The 19,728-nt window shown below is 44.3% G+C and overlaps 1 protein-coding gene across 1 annotated transcript; it reads left to right on the top strand.

Annotated features, from left to right (window-relative positions):
* Positions 1 to 20: 20 nt before the first annotated feature.
* LOC119376732 (39S ribosomal protein L37, mitochondrial-like) lies at positions 21 to 12,719 on the top strand (the record flags this gene model as incomplete). The annotated part of the gene is given in 9 exon segments (XM_049411469.1): positions 21 to 193; positions 2,068 to 2,183; positions 4,570 to 4,807; positions 8,414 to 8,487; positions 8,490 to 8,531; positions 8,682 to 8,759; positions 8,762 to 8,866; positions 11,840 to 11,988; positions 12,423 to 12,719. Coding segments are annotated over 9 exon segments (1,242 nt in total), but the record flags the coding sequence as incomplete, so codon positions are not given.
* Between the last annotated feature and the right edge of the window lie 7,009 nt (positions 12,720 to 19,728).

Here is a 19,728-nt window from a genome sequence, read left to right as displayed (position 1 = left end):
CACCGCTGGCCTTGCACGAGGTTGACTGCGGTGCTGCGCATACAAACGAGATCTACTTCCGCAAAAGGCTGTGGAAGAACAGAAGAACCTTGCGCAGAGTGGTCAAGTTCCGGACGCCGCAGCCCCTCTTGGACAAGGGGGTCGAAATTCACGATGCTCTCCAGGTGGCCGCAAACGAATTTGTGCCGGAACCGTAAGTTACTTCGCACCCGTACATTAGCGGCTGGCATTCTGGAGAGATTAACGTGTTACGTGAAATTAAAACATCCAGTGTATAAACTGGTTGCACCTACGTCAAGGTGTAACGTCCTCTCAATTTGGCTGCGATTTCTGCGCTAGTTCTCGACATTGTCATGTGAACTGTTGCACAAACTCACGTCATGCGAGTGCCGCATCTCACCTGTGTGTGGCCCATGGTGCACTATAATTGAAGAATAAAGTGCAGCAACGAATGAGCTGTGCCGCCTAGTGCAAGAGAATGAGCGTGTTACACTGACTGGTGTATTAATGAGACCTAACAGACAATAACGCCAAGGAAAGTACAGGGGGTGTTATCTATAGTATTTAGAATATAAATGTGAAGAAAGTAAAGTGGACAAAAAGATAACTTGCCGCCGGCAGGGACCGAGCCTGCAACCTTCGAATAACGCGTCCGATGCTCTACCACTGAGCTACGGCGGCGGTCGTCCTCCCGTCCACTTCATGGGGTATATATGTGCATTTAAACCTAGGATTGTTAGTCAGCGCCATTCGCAGCCATGGCGGTGAGTGTTCCAGCTCGTAAAAAGATCATGTGCTACGTGACGCCAACAGGCAGAAAAAAGAGTGTTCCACACTTGCCGCCATGGCTGTGATTGGCGCTGACTAACACTCCTAGGTTTAAATGCACATATATACCCATAAAGTGGACTGGAGGACGACCACCGCCGTAGCTTAGTGGTAGAGCATCGGACGCGTTATTCGAAGGTCGCAGGTTCGGTCCCTGCCGGCGGCAAGTTACCTTTTCGTCCACTTTACTTTCTTCACATTTATATCCTAAATACTACAGATAACACCTCCTGTACTTTCCTTGGCGTTATTGTCTGTTAGTTCTCATTAATATCGTGTATAACAACAAAAAAAAAACGAGCCCTTAAGAGTCACCTACTGACTGGTGTAGGAATGTGAAGCTATTTACCTTTTGTAATGGCTGTGACATACATATATATGTTGGTAATATAAGGGCAGTAAAGTCTGCCTGAGGAAGTTAATCATGAGCACATACATGCGAGTGCAAAAGAAAAGAACACTAAAATGGAACGAATACAGCATGCTGTAATTCTTTGTTTATTTACTTCAACAACTGGACCTTAGAGATCTCTGAACATGTACTCCTTCCACCAAGTAGTCATATTAATAAAAAAAATGCAGAACAATGCTGCCCTTGCATTACTATGTGACAAGAGCAGCACTGTGTCATCTGTTACAAAGGGCTCACCAGGCTTTCCTGCGCTTCCAAGACAGTGGGCACAAAAGTAGGACACCCAACGCTGGGCAAGTCAGGACTGGTTCATTTTCAAATAAATAATTTTTCTGCACTCTAAACTCGTGCATGAATGATCGTTGTGTGGCATCACACTGAGAAATATTGTGCAGTTGGTGCGCAGTCTAAAATCAGGGACCAGAGCTCGGCATTTCCTGGATTAGCACAGAATCTGAATCCAAATTTTGCACTGGGGCCTGGTGAGGGGCCCCTCAAAACTGGACAATACCCAGCAGCAACTGTCAGGTCTGCATTGACACCAAATCCTAAGGAAGAGGTAAGGAAACCTTTGCTTTAGTTGTCATGATGCAGTCCTGTGCTTTTCTAAGCAAAAAAAAAAAAAAAAGACGAAGTTTCAGTTTGTGCTGGACAAAGGTGAGGGATATAAAGATGAGTTGGAGTGGTCAGCTACATTTCCGGAATACACAATTATCTTCGCTGTGAGTGTAGACTTGGTAAGTATAGGCAGCATGGGCAGGTGCATAAGTTATGCAGTGCCCCTCAAACAGGGCTGATGATGACGTCCATGACTTGTGCTGCTGCAGGTTTGACCTTCCCGAACCCCATGGCAGACCGAATGAAATGCGCCAGGATAGCAGGAACCCCGACTGGCATGACCACGAGGCCTATATTGTGCACAAAAAGTCCCGGCTCCTCGAAGGTCAGTACTGGCATTTTGCCATCAGTGGTCGAAATCTTCATGTGACAGGGCTTTACTCGCTCTGTTGGTTGAATTAATGGGGGATTCACAGCATCTGCGTAGGTTTTGTTTGGAATGTGCAATATATTCCTGTTACACTCAGTGCTGCTAAGTGGCATTGACCTGACTCTGTAAACAAGAAATATATAGCCTTCCCTGCTATACCGGGTGTTTTATAAAGCTGTACGAACATTTTAATGTTATACCTATATAAATGATGACATTATTGATGTCATTCGAGTGCCCAGATGCCAGCCTTTAGATGAAGAATAATTAGTGTAATTTTATGCCTAATTAACAAAATTAGGTTAACTTTTCAATTATTTGCCTTAAATGGCTAAAGCAAATTATTAGTTTGAAGGTCGCCCTCCAAATGATCTAGCTGAGGGAATAAATTTTCTGTAATCAAATGTAATGTTCTTTTTTTGCATCGTACAGTTTTATTTACTTTAATCATCACAGCGCTGTTAACACCATGAAGGCATTACAGGAGCCCTCTGAAGTTGGAACTGATGAAAGCGCTTGAAAGTGAAAGTGATGCAGTATAATCGGAAAAAATCATGTGCACATGTGGATCCTTATTCAGGGGCCCAAATAATAAGAAAATAATAAGAAAAATAAGAATAAGAAGCTGCTCAATAGACCCTTTTCATAAATACGCCACCTGATGGTGGGCTTTTCATCAGTTTCGCTTCGCAAAGGAGCATGGGATAGCCAGCGCCATCGTGAGGGCATGGAAAGCGAGCCGTCAAATGCGTGAGTGCTGTGATGTTTGTGTTGGCGGCTAGTTCTCCGTGTCATCCGTTGAAATCTCACCGTTTGCGTGCTTGAACGAGCTCTTAGTACTATCTGTTGGTCTTTCTGAGGTGCTTCCGCTGCACAATGAGCAACATTTTGTACCCTTCAACGGGTTGGACGAGCAGTTTGGCGCGACTGCCGCGGTTGCGGGAACGTGACCAGAGCCAACTCGCATGCGCACCCGGACCGGGAAAAAAAGGCTCGCCGAAGCTACAAACTTCTCACCGAAAGCTACAAACTACAAACTTCTCACCGAAGGAAAGGAAGGACGTCACTGTCCCGGAACTTGCGACCGCAACCAGTGAAAATCCTGTCTGCCGCAAGCCACACCATGCAACTATTTTTCGGACGCCACGCGTTGGGTATATTTGTATGCAGTGGTGTAGCCAGGGGTGGGGGCACACCAGGCCCGGTGCCTGCCCCCCCCCCCCCCGAATTTTTTTAGCCATGGCACATAGAGCACAAAATGACACTCGACAACATCTGCCTGTGCGGCCCTCACTTCAGATCAGGGTGGTGCGCCCCCCCCCCCCCTCCCCCGAAAGAAAATTCTGCCTACGCCCCTGTTTGTCTGTACTAAAAAATGTTGACATGTGGCTTACGATATGCGCCAGTACTGTCGCTACTAAATGAATGATACGCAACTTCAGTTTTATTTTTCTGGCTGGCCTTACGATCCCTCGCAGTATTTCTGCACAAACAATCTATCGCAATTCACCGCATGCAGGCACTCGGGTGAAGGCTATTCATTCGCAAAAGCAAGGCTACACATGGTGCTGTGAAATAAGCACGTCCGTTTCTGTAGCGCGTTTACAAAACGACGCCCTTCCGCACGTCCGTTTGACATCGCGTACGGAGAGAGAGCATGTGCGTTTGTTCAAGTTTTATCGCATACCTTATCGCTGTTCTCGTCGCGATATCCTCGATGGTGGCACATGGGAACGCAGCACGTCTGCACCATTGCAGCACGCCGTCTCTACGAAAAACGTTGATGACAGTTCACAATTCGGCGGTGCTGAAATGTCACGCACTGGCACGTTGCCGAAGCCTGCGTCGTCTGCTGCGGTGCCCACACAATGGCGGCAGACTGTAGTTTGCGTGCGCGGCGCTAGGGGTGCACTTTTTCGAAAAGGGTCTATATCAAGCGCTATTCTATTTTCCATTTTGTCGTGCTTTTGTGCTACTTATGATCCACCATTAGTGTATATGTGCTGGCTTTGTGTCATGATTTATCGTTCAGTTGCACAGGTGTGATCAATGACTATCTTATTGGTCAAAATTAAGTGATAATATAAGCGGGTCTGCTGGAGATTCCATCTTCTAGCATTCGCACACATCCACACATTCATTCACAACATTCCCGCCAAGCTCTAGCGGGATAGGAGAAGAAAGCCTCACTTCTAAGACAAGTCACTTTCAGTTCTGTGTTTGTTGGCTGACCACCTTGTGTGCGCTCTGTAAGTGGTACGATTACTGTGACAGGAATTGGTGGCCAGGGAGTATGCAGTGCACTTTTTGACTATTTTGTGTGCTTTTGCACTAACACCAGGGGACAAGCACATGTGCCTGCTGACCAAGACAGTCCGGTATGATGGCCTCCCCACAGCACTTTCGGAGCACGTTAGGCTGCACACCCTTGGAGAAGCTCAGCAGGCGGCTGCCAAAGAGGCCCTTGCGCAGGTGCACTTGTACGACTGCACCCAGGTGAAACTGCCCAAGAGGATTGATCTGACACAGCCCCACATGAGTTTTCCACGAGAATTCGGAGTACCCGTCGATCGCAAGGTGTAAGTTTCTGTCTCATTCTTAGCCCTTTGAAGGGGCAATATGCTGCTTTTAAAGGAGCACTGACACAAAAATTTTGCATCTTGTTTTTTCTGTTGCAATAAGTAGCGAACGACCCACTTATCATGGCTGGAAAGCTCGATTACTCGAGTGCGCGATGGTTAATTATATGGAGATGGTTTTACAGTGCCCAGTCGCAGTTTTGGTTTCAGAGAGCGCCGAGTGAGGCGGGACCCAGAGTGGTTTTCATGTAAACATAGCTGGCTACGCGAGCACACAGAACTGCATGCACATGGGCACCGCGTTGAGAACTCTTTTTAACCAAGGCTTCCTGGATCCCCTCTGAGACGTAAATATGCGTGACCCCCCCAAAAATGCACTGCCATGGCGAGGACATCAGCCTTTGTACTCCCCTGCAAGTCTGCCCCCTCTTTCCATTGAAAAGGTCTGCTAGCAGAGAGTGCTTGCAAGGATCGTGGCAGCCAACACAAACTCGTGACGCAGCTGGCAGTTGGTTGTTTACACGAAAACCAAAGGCGCGTTTCACATGCAGTGGCACGACACGCACCTTAAAATTGATTTTAAATATATTCTAGGCTATATTGTCAGTTGATATTTCATAGACGATATGTATGTGCCCACACAAATCTATCCCACAAGTTATCCCGCCTTTGAAATTTTGTGTCAGTGCTCCTTTCAAAGAAAGATGTCCAATTTGTCTGTTACAAGCGATCATCAGTCCACAGATCCATTCCATCAAAAATTCTTTAAATACATATTGCTTAGTATCTCTAACTGCGCTGATACCTTCACTCACGCATCTCATTCGAGTGGAAGTATCAGCATGCAAGTCTTTTTTGTACTTGGACTGAAGTTAGCTGCATATATAGAATTGCTGACAAATTTTTTTTACATTTATAAGGCCTTGAAAATCTGAATAATGAGCTAGTTTCAGAAAACTAATTGTAACGATGAAATCAGCACCTTCTTCATTTGCATGGCCCCACATATGTTGCGTGTTATCACGGAGTGCTGATCATACTTGGTACTGTGCCTTGATTCCACAACTTGATTGACTTCAGGTACTTTGTGCGAACAGTATGGAGCTCTGCAATCGCACATGAGCTTACACCGTTCCGTCCTGTAAGCAGTCGCAAACATTTGTAGTCATTTGTGGTATAGTTGCTGCACTTTATACGTGCTGTCGTTGGTGGCCTAGCTCCTACACATAACCTTTTGAAGTAGTCTACACAGCTAGCCATTGCTGCTTTTTTTGGTGTTGAAAACCAAAATAATACATAGCTTGAGGCCTAGCAAATGCAGACCTATTGGCCTCGAAGGCCACCACAGGAGAGACCGGCGTTAAACGACATCACGTGACTCGCCTTTGCCGCCGAAAACCAACGCTGCGAGAACCACGTCAACCCAAGGTTTAAGTTCTCTTTTTTCCTTCAGTGTAGTTTATTGCTCAGTGCCGCAGTGCCGAACGTATTCGACCTAGCCTGATGTGAGTTTCCATGCATACCCCAAAACCAAGAGCGCCGAGATGCGTGGTTGATAAAGCTGAGAATGGGGAAGCAACCCACCATTCGTTATTGCGTGGGTAGCAAGAGCTTTCGCGAAGATTTTGTGTACTGCTTTGGAGCTAAAATTTTCGGTGAGTGGGACGTGGAACTTTCTGGGACTGTACACATAGGAATTTATGACGTTTATTCACGCCAGGCTGGAAGGCTTATCCCAGATGTTTCCAGCACAAGGGCAGCGAGGGTGATTTTGTCCTGATGCTGTTCTTTTGCGTTGCACATTCAAGTGTGGTTGGCCTCATACACTGCCTCTCCTTCTGTTAGCAGCAGTGACGTGCTGAGCTGCTGGTGCACGAATTGGTTAATGCCAGAGACCGGCAGAGTCACTGAAAACAAAATACAGCAATTGTAATTAATAGTGGAGCAAGCAATGCACATAGATTGCAACGTGCTCGTATGATATCACATCAGTCAATACACCTCGCACATTGAAGCACATGTAGCGGAAGCGAAGCGTGGATTAAGGAGACAAAATATATGCGGTTAAAGTTCCACTTATTAGAATATATCTGTTGTAAATCATCGTCCGGCAATGATTCTGGTGAAAGTGGCAAGCCGCACAAACCACGGTTGTTGTGAACAGTACTGTTATTGCGGCAAAAGAGCTCATGGCCACCGTTATGAAAGGTCATGCAAACTTATAACCAATGTCAGTGCATCGTTTGCACTCGGCCATTTGATTACGCACTGAATACTAGGGTGAGGCATTGCTGTGAATCGCACGTGGCAGTCCACGTGGATCGAAACGTTACCTCTCAGCCGTGCACCTTCTGCGCAAAAGCAAGAGAGAGGTGCGCGCAGTCGCGCTTGCCTCAGTAAACATAAATGTACGCGAGATGCGAGAATGCTTCGAGTTACAGATTACTAGGTGAATTTCATAACAACTCACCTTTTACCAGAGTGCCTCTTCACGTTCGGCGTCCACTGTGCCACGCGCATGCACTCCGTCGAAAGTCTACGACGCGACAATGACCGCATGTTGGCTCGCTAAAAACCTTTGTTAGCAAACACTCTAGGTTCTTTTGCAGCTAATACAAACACATTCAACGATTGCAAAGCGAGAAAAGCCGCGGCTGAACAGCCTGAATCACTGGAGACATAGAACACTTCGTGCAGCCGGTACCACGTGATGTCGTTTTACACGTCACAGAGAGATTCCGGCAGACGGTGCCACGGTATGTCCTCGCCGCCAATATGCCATGGCTGTACAGCTCTCAGAAAGCTGGGAAACCACCTAAATAGTTCACCCATGAAAGCGAATATAAGGTTCAACGAAAACAACACCAACATTTCTCATAACTACCAATTTTCATACATTCGTCGCTGTCATACATTAGCTCAGTGGACGTGGCAGTTTGGCCAACAAAAGAGAATCGGTATGGAGAAGACGCATACTCTGAGACCGCCAAAATGCATTTTCGCCTTCTATGCGTTGCGTAGAGCATGACTTCATGTGGCTTCACATTTCACTGTCGTGAATGGGCCACTAAAAAAACATTTGAGTTGGCTTTTTTCTGCAACAGCTGCTTAGACAGAATTGAGGCTAAAGTATTGACCATAAGCTGCAAGTAATTAATTTTTTTTTTAACTTACCTGGATTACAACATTAATCAATTAAGAAAACAGTTATTCAGTCATGCAGCTGTAAACTGATTATATCAGTCCAATGAAGAAGGTAATATGTATGCAGTGCTTACTGCACTGTAGAATAATTCACCAAACATCTATTACATTGTAAATTTGTGACCTTAGAGATGATATTGCAGAACAGGTTAAGATTGCTATGATTCAAAGGATACTATTAACACTAAACTAGCATGTGGTTTCATTCATCACCTCTTATTTTTCAGAGTAGGGTGTTCTTCATTTCTTTGTTGCATTCACTGCAGGTGAGAAAAAAGCGGTCCTTCTTGCCCACAGTCATAGCAGGCTTCCTTGAAAGCTACACTGCTTTGTTTTTACCCATTTAATTCCTTCAGCTTTGGCCTCTTGCCCACTAAAAGCTCATTCCTGTGCGGCCTGCAGTTCTCAAGTGCTTGCCAGCTACCATCATTTGTGTGAGAAGCTGACCAGCCAAGTTCCAGAGGCCATGGATCGCACCGCCTGTCTGATGTGGTCAGCAATGTCTGCTTCCAAAAGGCAGGTGTGTACCTGATCGCACTATTTTTTTTTCTCAATTGCTCGCTAAATTCTTTACTAGATATAAGTTGCAGCACCATAGTGCAGGCATATTATTTAAGTGGGCTTAAGCTATTGTGACCCTCAGCTGCCCCTTTTAAATTATGCTTGGCAGATGGGAACACTGTGGTGTTTAAAAGTGAGGTGGACACCCTGACCACGAGCAAGGTTCCACTGCGTGCCTTTAACACCCCCGAGAGGTCAAGGCCACGGCTGACATGGCGATGCCCGACCTGTACCCTGCCAAGTACACGCTTGACTTGGACAAGGGCCACATCTATCGTATGGACGACATCTATCGTAAGTCAAAGTGCCAGAGGATGGCACTGAAAAGGAGCCACACATGTTGTTCCTGCCCCATCGTTTTTATTTTTTTCTTTCATTTTTCTTTTTCTTTTTTTGAAGTTTATGCTCTCCTCCTTGTAAGGCTTCCGTCTCTATGTCTTTGTCGGCGAGCATGCAGTGGAAGATGCCTGCATTTTGATAGCTCCGTTTCCCTCCTCTCAAGTTGAACACGCTGCCATGAAATGCTGCCCCTGGTTGTGCAAGTTATACTTTCTGTCATGGTGTGTGCCAGGACCAAATTCGCATGCTCCCTAAGCCAGTGCATTGTAGCCATCATTTGTATTCAGTTGTACTCCTTTCTTATGATCCAACATTCACGACCAGTCGATCCTGTCAGTAGCATCAGCAGAACATCTTGAAGCTTTAGAAAAAGTATGGCTGGCAAAGTAACTAAAGTGGAATTATTGCATTATTCCATTGCTACTGCCTCAATGGATCACTGGGATATGTGCACTTGGAAATAGATACCATAGGTAGTGTTTCAGTAATGTGTTTTCAAGGGACACTAAAGGGAAATAACAATTTATGTCAGAGTGAAAGGTCAATGTGTGAGAGCGTCTAAAACGTCAATATTACCAACAGCAGTGCTCTACTAATCGAGAAATTAAGGTAAATGTAGGACACGATATGCGCCACCAGTGGGACATTTTGGAATGAGCCCGATGACGTCAAGAGTCCAGAGTACAATTAACTAGTACTCAAACTACTTATAATAAAAGATAACATTCGGTGCATTACAACACATAATAACGTGCTGCTTGTATGTTTCTCTTTGATTCGTGGAAAACAGAACTTGGCGTTACCATGCCGAATGGCACGGGTGGTTCAAAAATGCCGTTCTTGCCGGGCTGCACTCCGCTCAAGCTGTCGTGTCTCAGTGGTAGTTTTCTCTTGCGTAGTCGCATTTCAAGGGTAGTTTTATTATTGCATATTGCTGCGCAGGCTTTGCTGGCTCGCAAAACTCGCTCTGACTGCAATTTAGAGAAAATGCCACATCCATGTAATGTCTGCTGCATCAACGAAAATAACGACTTTCAAATGGGCGCCACGAAGTGAACTCCTACGCTCAAAGTGTCTAAGTGCCGCACATCTACAAATGTGGGGTGAACAACAGCAAAATCTACTCTTGTGCTCACTGCCTTTTTGTGCAGAGGATTACGAAATCAACCGTAATGCAAGCAAGTCGTGTAAACCGCCCTTCAATGCACTGCTTCCTCGCAGCGCTATTTTGTCAATATGTATTGTCAGGATGCTGCATGCCCATGTAAGGGAAATGGAACAATAAAGAAATGGTTTCAAGGTTTTAAAAAAGCAAAACTGTATTAATAGGAAGGGCTGCATATCATTCTCGTGGCTGTTTGCGTGACCCGTCCCTCTCCGCGCTTCAAAGCCAAATGAGTCGTCAGGTGCCTTCTGCGTGACACGTCAGAGGGGATGAACATTGGTCTGGCGTGGATCACACAAGTAAAGGCTGCGCACACAGATTTCACTGTATACATTGGTTGATCGTGTTGCATTTTGGAGGCATAGCGTAAACCGAGGCTTGTTGGTACCTGGAAGCGACGCAGAGACGAGGCGTGTTGTTAGGAGTCTCGGTACCACTCAGTAGACTGGTTTCCCTTCTCCTCTCTCCTTTTCCGCACCTCCTTCGTGCCTTTGTTGCGGTGCAGAGGGAGGAAAAGAATTGCCGCTCTTCATCACGCTGGCAGCGCCACGGCCGCACCGTGGCGCACTTAGAGTTCACCACAGGTATAATGTCTAGACTACGGGTTCACCGAACGGCACCAGCACAAATACACACACACACATGGGACGGCCGTATTCCCACACTGAAGGCCGGATCGCATGCAGCTTCCCTACACAACGGTGTCCGAGTATCAAGCACTTCCACAGAAAACATCGCATTACAATGCAAGCAGCAGTGGCCAACAAAACAAGCATAACAAATATTCTTGCGTGTGTTCCTGGTGGAGGTGCAATGTTGCCAGATAACAGAAAGTGCTGGCGTAACACCCACTAAAGACGGCTTTAGGGAGCGCTTACGTCACGGGGCCCTGAGAGGCGGGCGGTTTGAATTGAGCTAACATTATACGGACCACTAAAGTGTGATTTTCATTCAAACTAAGCATTTCCTAGGCACGAAACAAGCACTACGAGATTCTGGGAATGGTATTTCAAAAGTCCATTCCGAGTTGTATTTTGCCTTTAGTGTCCCTTTAACTTATGTTGTGGCACAAGGTTTTACTCTTGAACGGCTGCAATTTTAAATAAAACCAAGACTGTGCTGTAGAATGTATCATATTAGAGTACTTCCCCATGCATGTTACAATAAAACCGGTACAGAGAGTGGTACTGCGGCGACAAGGTACATGTCTGAGCTAATTAGGTACTTATTATAGCAAAGAAATGGTACAGAGATGTTATAGAAGACGCACAGAACACAGAACAAATCACTGTGTTAGGTTACATTGTGTTAGGTTAGGTTAGATGGCAGCAAAACAAGATGTATGCATGCTAAATGTTTAATGTTTCACTGCTCATAAGTGGTAAAAAAGGTGCTAAGTGAGAACGACAGGCAGGATAGAGGGTACTGAAATGACTAACCTACATTTTGAATTTGAGAACCTTTTTATCATTTTTTAGCTTTTAACTCTGGTTCTTGAAAGCTGTGCTAGGCCACATTATTATTTTCGTAATGTATTTATGAAATGATTTTCATTTGTACACTGAATTTCATTATTATTTATATCACGGCCATAGTATGGATGAAGCGGTAGTGCAGTGAAAGGCTTGCCCATTAAGCAGATACCTATAAGAGAAAGTTGGCTTTGGACATTTAGCAGGTGGTAAAGCAGGCAGGTCTGTTCTATGTCTGGATGTCAAAGCTTGGCACGAGAAGTGTCATTTTGTGTTCTGTCCATCTTTCAGCTGTTCCAAGAGTGGCACTCAACCAGCATCCACACACGCTTCATGTGACGCACCCCTACTACTATTTCTGGTTTCCCAAGGAAAAGATGGCCCGTGCCATTCTTGCATGTTTCACGTTCGCAGCAGCCAGAGCCAGGCAATTGTATGGGGTATGTCTTTCTTTACATTCTGACTGATCTATTTAAAGGAGTGCTGGTGTGGTATCTAACATGCGAGCGCTGCACATTCTATGATGACCACTTATAGTGTTAGCACATTTATGGTTTCTTCTGCTCGGAGCAGTGTATGTAATACGGCGCCAAAAGTGCCCTTGAACAGGAACGCTAATGTGCATATGCAACACACTCGTGCCAGCAGCAGACTCCAATTCATGACTCCTTGGATTAGCCATGCACACAAGATCAGTACCAGGACAGCATGATGGCAGTTGCAAATACATCGTAGTGTTCATAAAAGTGGCATCACATTACTAAGCACTTTTGGTGGTGGTGTGGTAATAGACTAATTTGAGACCCGTACAACTTTCCAGAGCTGCATAGCCAAATCTGCCAAATTGTACTGTGCCCGTCTGTTTTTCAGGCAGACACTGACCTTACCAGAGCCTGTGGCTCTGCAATGCACGTACAGTGATGCCGAAACATTTGGCTTTCTGGCGTACCAGCTGAATACACTGGACCTCTCCACTGACGAAGGCATCAAGAACCAGGTCTGGGTGGCAGGGGAGCCACACAGGCTCTTTGAAAGCTGCAATCACAGGGAAGGCATGGTGGGCCACAATCCCGCTGTCTTCCAACACTTTCTCGCATTCTACACCCATGGGTTCAGTCGGCTGCCATCTCTCCAGGGTTAGTCATGTAGAGTGAGCGACGGGATGAATAGAAGCCAAAAATGTAATGCTGACAGTATTTGTATCTTTCTCAAGTTGCACTCCCCTTTGCGAAGCTTTTGACTCTTAAGCTGTGCTTTTTCAGAGGCACTAAAGAAAGACTAAGCAGCTCTCCATGGTAATTAGAAAAAAAAAAGAGAACTGACAAAGTTAGATTTATGAATTTCGCACTAAAACCCCAGGGTTAGTCACAGGTGTTTGGAATGTCGCAAGTTATTGTTTCCCATTTCAGCCATTAGGGTTAGGTAAAAGTTCTTGAAACCTAATATGTTGAGTCTTCGGCAAATCTGGTGTATAATGCAGCCCGTTTCTACAAATAAAAATTTTGCTAGGCCTGAGTAGACAGTGCTCAAATATGCTGCAGTCTTAATGCAGTCATGATCAGTGTATGTGACGCACCACTTGCTTAATGTGAGTGATGTAAGCCCAGCTGTAAGCAGCCCACAGCCAAACTGAGTAACGCTGCATGGGATAAGACAAGTGGAAAGAATGGACTCTTGCCATCTGCTGTCACTCTGTGACCAATGTATAGCATGGACCAACCAGCGCAACTTGCGCATTTCAGAGCAGCTTGCACTGTTATTGTATGTACACTGAGATTGTGTAGATTTTCAAGAAATATTTTATGCCCTTAATAAACATGATCACTGTTTCAGACTTGCTTATTGCTCTTGTCGGCCACTGTCGATGTTTTAGCCTGACAGTGCCACAGTGGTTCTAGTAAGTACTCCTTACACTTCTGAATGCATCGGAATAGAAAACTAGGCAAGTTAATTTAAGTACATTATATTATGACAGCACTGTTGGGACTAGGGCTGAGGAAAACAGAAATGAGTCGTGTTGAACTCCTTGTTTGTGAGTTCAGGAAATCGGCTGCATCGACGCCGACACAAGTAAAGCGGCATGCAAATTTAGTTATTATAATAACTATAATTAGTGGTGGGGGTGTGCAAATATTGAAAACTTCAAATATCCTATTATAATATCTTGGTATTCCATTCAATTTGAACCACACTTTTACTGTTAAAAATACACATTTGAACAAAAAAAACTTTGTAGTGTATTTCAAACATGTTATAATTGCGAAGTCACAGCAGCATTATGCCCCTTCCTGATCGATGCTATACTAGCTCACTTAGTGCACTTTCGCAAAAGCTGTACCAGTGATCTCGTGTAGTTGCCAACACATGTGTGCACAGGGCAACCAAGTGCGCAGTTAAAACCGACTGCCAAATTATCTTGACGGAAACTATCGAAATTAATAGATGGCCATCACTAAATTATGCTAACATCATGAAATAAAAAGAATTGCTTCACGGGAAACCAAGCACTGGTGTGGGCTAACCTATAGTAATGCATTCACAATGACCATTGCACAGATTGGTTGTCATCACACCTCCTGATTTTGATAGCGTACCTCAAGGATCTAAGTATGATAATCATCCAAAGCACGTAGGCACTTGTATGTCTAGTCAGCTGCTGTTTTTGATTTCTGGAGGAATTGTGACATGCCAGTACATGGGTGTTCTTGCATTTCGCCCCCCATCGAAATGCGTCCGCTGTGGCCGGAAATCGAACTTGTGTCAGCAAACTGGCAGCACAGCACCTTACAGCCTAAGTTACCACGGTGGGTATGTCAAAAAGCTATCCTTTTTAATGGCAGCATTAAATAATTGTAGTTGTGATACTATCAAGAAATAATGTTGTAAAACAAATAATTTTTTGTGAATTATTTGCTGTGCAAAAGCTTTCTTTTTTTTGTCTCTGGCTAGTGAAAAAAAAATTTTTTTTTCAGAAACCAGTTGTATTCATATTTAAAAGAGGTTAGAAAAATATTTTATTCAATTCACACTTGGCTTTATTTATTCAAATCTCATTGAAAGTTGAAGCTTTGGTATTTTCACACCGATTATTGTTATTATTGTTATTATTGCCGCTGTAGTACAGTGGTTATGGTGCTTGGCTGCTGAAACGAAAGATGCAGGTTCAACCCTGCCACCACAGTCGCATTTCACTGGAGGTGAAATGCTAGGGGCCCATGTACTTTGATTTAGATGCATGTTAAAGAACCCCAGGTGGTCGAAACTTCCGGAGCCCTCCATAGTGATCATAATCATATTGTGGTTTTGGCTCATAAGGCCCCATATGTTGTTATTATTATTAATAATAATAATAATAATAATATTATTATTATTATTATTATTATTGTTGCTCGTAAGCATCCACGCAATCTTCACTATCTCAAGTCAGTCACCACCACTCCTTGAAAAAAACCTGTATCTGCACTTTCACGTGTCATTTTTCCTACTAACATGGAAAGCTTCAATGACCTTGCAGACCAACAGCTACACATGACAAAATGCATTGTTTACGTCACAAAATCTTGCATCCCAAGTTAAACTTTTGTACCTCGCGCTTGCATTATGATCCCTTTGTAGTTTTCAGTGGAACAATGTTTCATTATTTCGCTTGTATGTATGCTGACTTTCTTTTCTGAATAAGGATTAGTTGAGCAGCTTACAGCTCTTAAGGGACGAGGACGAAGTTCAAAGAAGGTGATGACACGGGCGCTGACTCACAACTAAAGTTTATTAAAAGAAAAAAACGATAAAATAAATACAAAGGCCAACCACATTTCAACAGAGTGACTGCCCGTGTGCAGCAGAGTCATCCAAGTGATGTAAATATGCCAGAACACGTGGAGCATACACATGCATCCGGAAACAAACAAATGCAACTAACAAACACAGAGGTGCCAAGAAACCTTTTCCCGCATTAATCAAGAAGACAAGCTGAAATTGAGAAACTACACGTTCTTTAGAAATTGCACCTCTTTGCACCTTTGTGTTTGTTAGTTGTAGTATTTTTTGTTTGTTTGTGGACGCACATTTATGCTCTGCGTGTTCTGGCATATTTACATCACTTGGATGACTCTGCTGCACACGGGCAGTCACTCCGTTGAAATGTGGTTGGCCTTCGTATTTATTTTGTCGTTTCTTTTCACAAACTTTAGTTGTGAGTCAGCGCTTGTGTCGTCACCTTCTTTGAACTTCGTCCTCGTCCCTTAAACGCTGTAAGCTGGTCAAAAATGAACTATGACCAACTAGCCCAGGTTTCCCTTGTGATTAGTTGAGACTTCAGTGCATGCTTTGTTCTCGCCTTCTTTACTTTTTATCCCGGCAGTATTACCGCAGTACAATGAATGAACCTCCGAATGATTGGGTACCAGAAAATGAGTCTGTGACAACTAAATTTTACAGCAAGAGAATTTCTTGAATCAAAGAATTGAAGAGCAGCACCAGCAAAAGCAACTGCTGAGAATTTGGCCTTGTTGTCATGCAGACCTGATCTAAACAATAATGGATTGTAAAAACTGAATCATCATTTTTATGGTGCAGCAATGCCACCAAACTAATACATATACACGCTGGTACTATCTCTGACAGTCCGCCATGGACATTGTCACATTGTGTCAACCATTTCTGAGCAGCTGCAAGTCTTGGGCCTTGACCCAAGCTGTCCTGTTCATCCGGACAAGGCTCCTCGCATTCTTGGAGTTTTCTTTCCTCATTCCACCACCGTCAACCGATGAGAATGTTGGGACCTCTGTACTTGTGGCTGCGACATGCTGCGCCTTGTCTTCAGGTTGATTGCTTTGGAGGCCCTGTTTGCTCACCCCTAACTCTGCTGAGGAGTGGGGCAAACTTCTGGAGCCCTGCTTTGTGGTGACTTTGACTTCCAAATGCGAGGCTTCGACTGGGTTTTGTATGCTGGCATTTTTCATCATGCTCAAAGCATTGAAATGGCCATTTCTGCGGGCAGCTGGGCGTCACGATGGTGCCTTGCGGAGTCGATGTCACTCTTGTTGCCGGGATCACTGCGGTCATGTTCGATGATATTCAAGCCAGGCGCGTAGCTTTCTTCCGGCTCCCTGTAGCGCTTGTGCAGCTTGAATGTTAGGGCAATCACACCAACCAGCATGAGTATGACTACAATACCAGACAGTTGCATCATCCACGTTGTGGACCTGCAACACCATTGAAAAAGCGCCCTTACATTGCTACAAAAAGCAAGTCATAGACCAAAAAAAAGAACATTTAGTCATGTTGCCATGCACTGTGTCCAGGCGACGTGAGCAATATACAATAAATGCGCTGCCTTTCCATTGCTGCCACAAGTTGATATAAATATAGATTTTTTTTGTATCTTTGTGCTACTAAAGCATTATTCTACTGTAATGCTACTTATGGGTGACTTGTTCATGAAATTTCTTCCGCCTTACAAATCTGCACAGCTAATTTGCTTGCTGTCCAAATTTGTTTAAGCTTAAGATGCACTTCCACACGATAAGGCAACTTTTGCAACCTCGCACATCTTGTTTGTGTATTTTTTTTTTTTGTGTGTGAATGATTATCTCTCATGCGAATCGTTACGTCATCGCACTTGCACTTATGATGTCTCCTCCACAATGCAACATCTGCTGTTGAGGTTTGCATGAAAGTGCGTTCTCTTACTTTCATATTGTCCACTACACATTGAAATAATTGCCTACAGTACTAAGCCACACATCGCGGCTCAATACGTTGCTAGCATAGCACCAAATGTGTCACCATGCCATTGCAATACCTTACATGGCAAACATGAGTAATTACTGACTACCAGAAATTAATCTTTTGCTTTTGCCTTCTGCGCAAGAAAATCCACAAGTTATTGATTGACGAGCACCCATAAATGTGTGCAAGGTTTCTTGCATGGCTCTTGTTTGCACAGACAAAATATACACTTCAAAATTTGCATCTTCTTTTTTATTGAACAACTTCGTAAAAAGCAAATTGTACTTTGGAAAGCAACTCACCATGGTCCTATAATGCCTGCACCTTGCTATCCAAAAGAAAGATCCCAACAATGTGAGCCAACAGTGAATGATCCCAACAGCAACACTGTAGCAGTACCTGCTGCAGTGTTGCTACCTGTTTCATATTTTGTTACCAGAATTGAAGGGACTCTAAAGAGGAAAACGATTTTTCTTGTATTAGTAAATTACTCTTTCACAATACCAGAATCACCACACTTGCTGCAAGAAAACGCTTGGTAAGCAAGAAAATGCGCAGAAAGCAAATGCAGGTGATGACACCACCTTGAAGTTCTTACACCAATCACTGTGACATCGTAGAATTTGATAGCGCCTGCTAGGGCCTACTTATTTCCTAATTGGTAAAAATGAAGTACATTGACTTTTGAGGGGGTGGGAGAATTACCATATGAAGTTTTAAGAATTTTCATTGAGCCAATGCCACCAAAATGTGAAAAATATACTTTGAAATCCGTGACATCACCCAAGGATATTTCGGCATGAATTTTTGCTGTGAAATTTTGATCTTAATACATATTCTCATATATTAATAAACTTACGATGGTGAAATTCACGACAGCAGATTTTTCAGAGTACAACTTGTCAGTCTAAACTAATTCATTGAATTATTTCAGTGTCCCTTTAAGACAGTTCATTCAATTTGGACTTCCCCTGTTCCTTAAACAAGGCTGAGAAGTCAGGGTCATGCCTGTTGCCAGCAGGTGTGTTGAGAGGAGGCAGTTCTCCAATAATGTATATGTTGCTTTCAAAGAAAGATCACTCTGAGAGTTGCACCTTCCGACATCAATGTCCTGCCGGTTAAAAAGAACAACAGAATAATTTGAGGAGCATTTGAGGCAGCATTTCACATAGGTGCAGTGGCCACGCAGAAAATCGTAGAAGTAGTGTGATTGGTTTGATTTTATGGTTGTTCACCACCATACGGCACCACCGGTCTGTCTGCTATTTCACGGGGCTTTAATCGGGGATTAGATTTGTCCACAGTTTTCTTTGCCAGTTAAAGAAGACTTTTAGATATGGACTTGTTGTTTCACATCCAAATAAGTTGCCCAACGAATGGTTGTGAGACAAAGCACAACTTGCACAAGTAAGACAGAAAGACGAGCTAGTTGGTACGTATACGTCTTAAGGAGCTTCGAGCGTGAACTAAGACAGGGACAAGAGTGAGGGAACAACACTTACAGGAAAGAGGGTAGCAAGCAGATACAGTGTGGTAGTGCTCAATTGCACGTAGGACAGTGCGTATGTGCAGCGGGTGACGTGTTCCGAGGAATATGTTCAATCTTGCTTAAAGGGACCGACAACTGATTTTTCTTGACCCAGTTTTTACGGCGCGACAGGAAGCACACCTTCGTAGCGTTTGTAGCTGCAGTGGTTTATCCGAAAAGCACGTAGTTATTTTATAAGCAATATTTTTCAATCTGAAAGGCTCCAAACACGCATGGAGGCTTGCTCCAGCAACACTGAGTATTGATAACGATGCCGCTAGCCCTTGTGAAAGCTGTCGTTCTGCTTTTGCAGGAGTTACTGTAACTATGCTTAACCACCTTATTTTGAGCTTTCCACCCCACCCATTTTTGAAAATATCAAGCTGTTACAATGAGATGTGTGGCTTTATACACCTTCCGGTATTTGTACAGCGTTGTGTGCGCCTGCACCCAAGGTTGCCTGCGCCTGTGTCATGGAGGCTTGTCCCGGCTTCGTTACTCTCTCGATACACGAGCCAAGCCAAGTAATCGAAAACGTAACTGTGCATATGCACGGCCGCACCGAGTAGCAGCGCGCGTCATTTCTGAGACGAAGTGTAGGTAGCAAAACTATGTCGCTCCAAATACTTAGCGACCTTGATACTGCGTGCACGGTTGCATGAGCACGCTGAAAAGTTGCTCAAGACGCTGACGAGCATGGGATCATTACGTCACGCGAAGGCAGCGCCACTTTAATGCATACTACTAACGCAGGCCATATGTAGATTATTATGGAGTAATACCTTTTAATATAAAGAAACGAACAATATTTCAATACTAACAACAAAATCGTTGACCGCGTACAGCAATCAATGGTCACGTGGCCGTCTTCATCGGATCATCCATGTTTCTGCCGCCAGAGGCGCCACAGGTCATTTTTCAC

Source organism: Rhipicephalus sanguineus, unplaced genomic scaffold (assembly GCF_013339695.2).
Source record: "Rhipicephalus sanguineus isolate Rsan-2018 unplaced genomic scaffold, BIME_Rsan_1.4 Seq215, whole genome shotgun sequence".
Taxonomy (NCBI): Eukaryota; Metazoa; Arthropoda; class Arachnida; order Ixodida; family Ixodidae; genus Rhipicephalus; species Rhipicephalus sanguineus.
The sequence above is the reverse complement of the archived record's forward strand: the minus strand, read 5'-3'. Positions and strand labels throughout refer to the sequence as shown.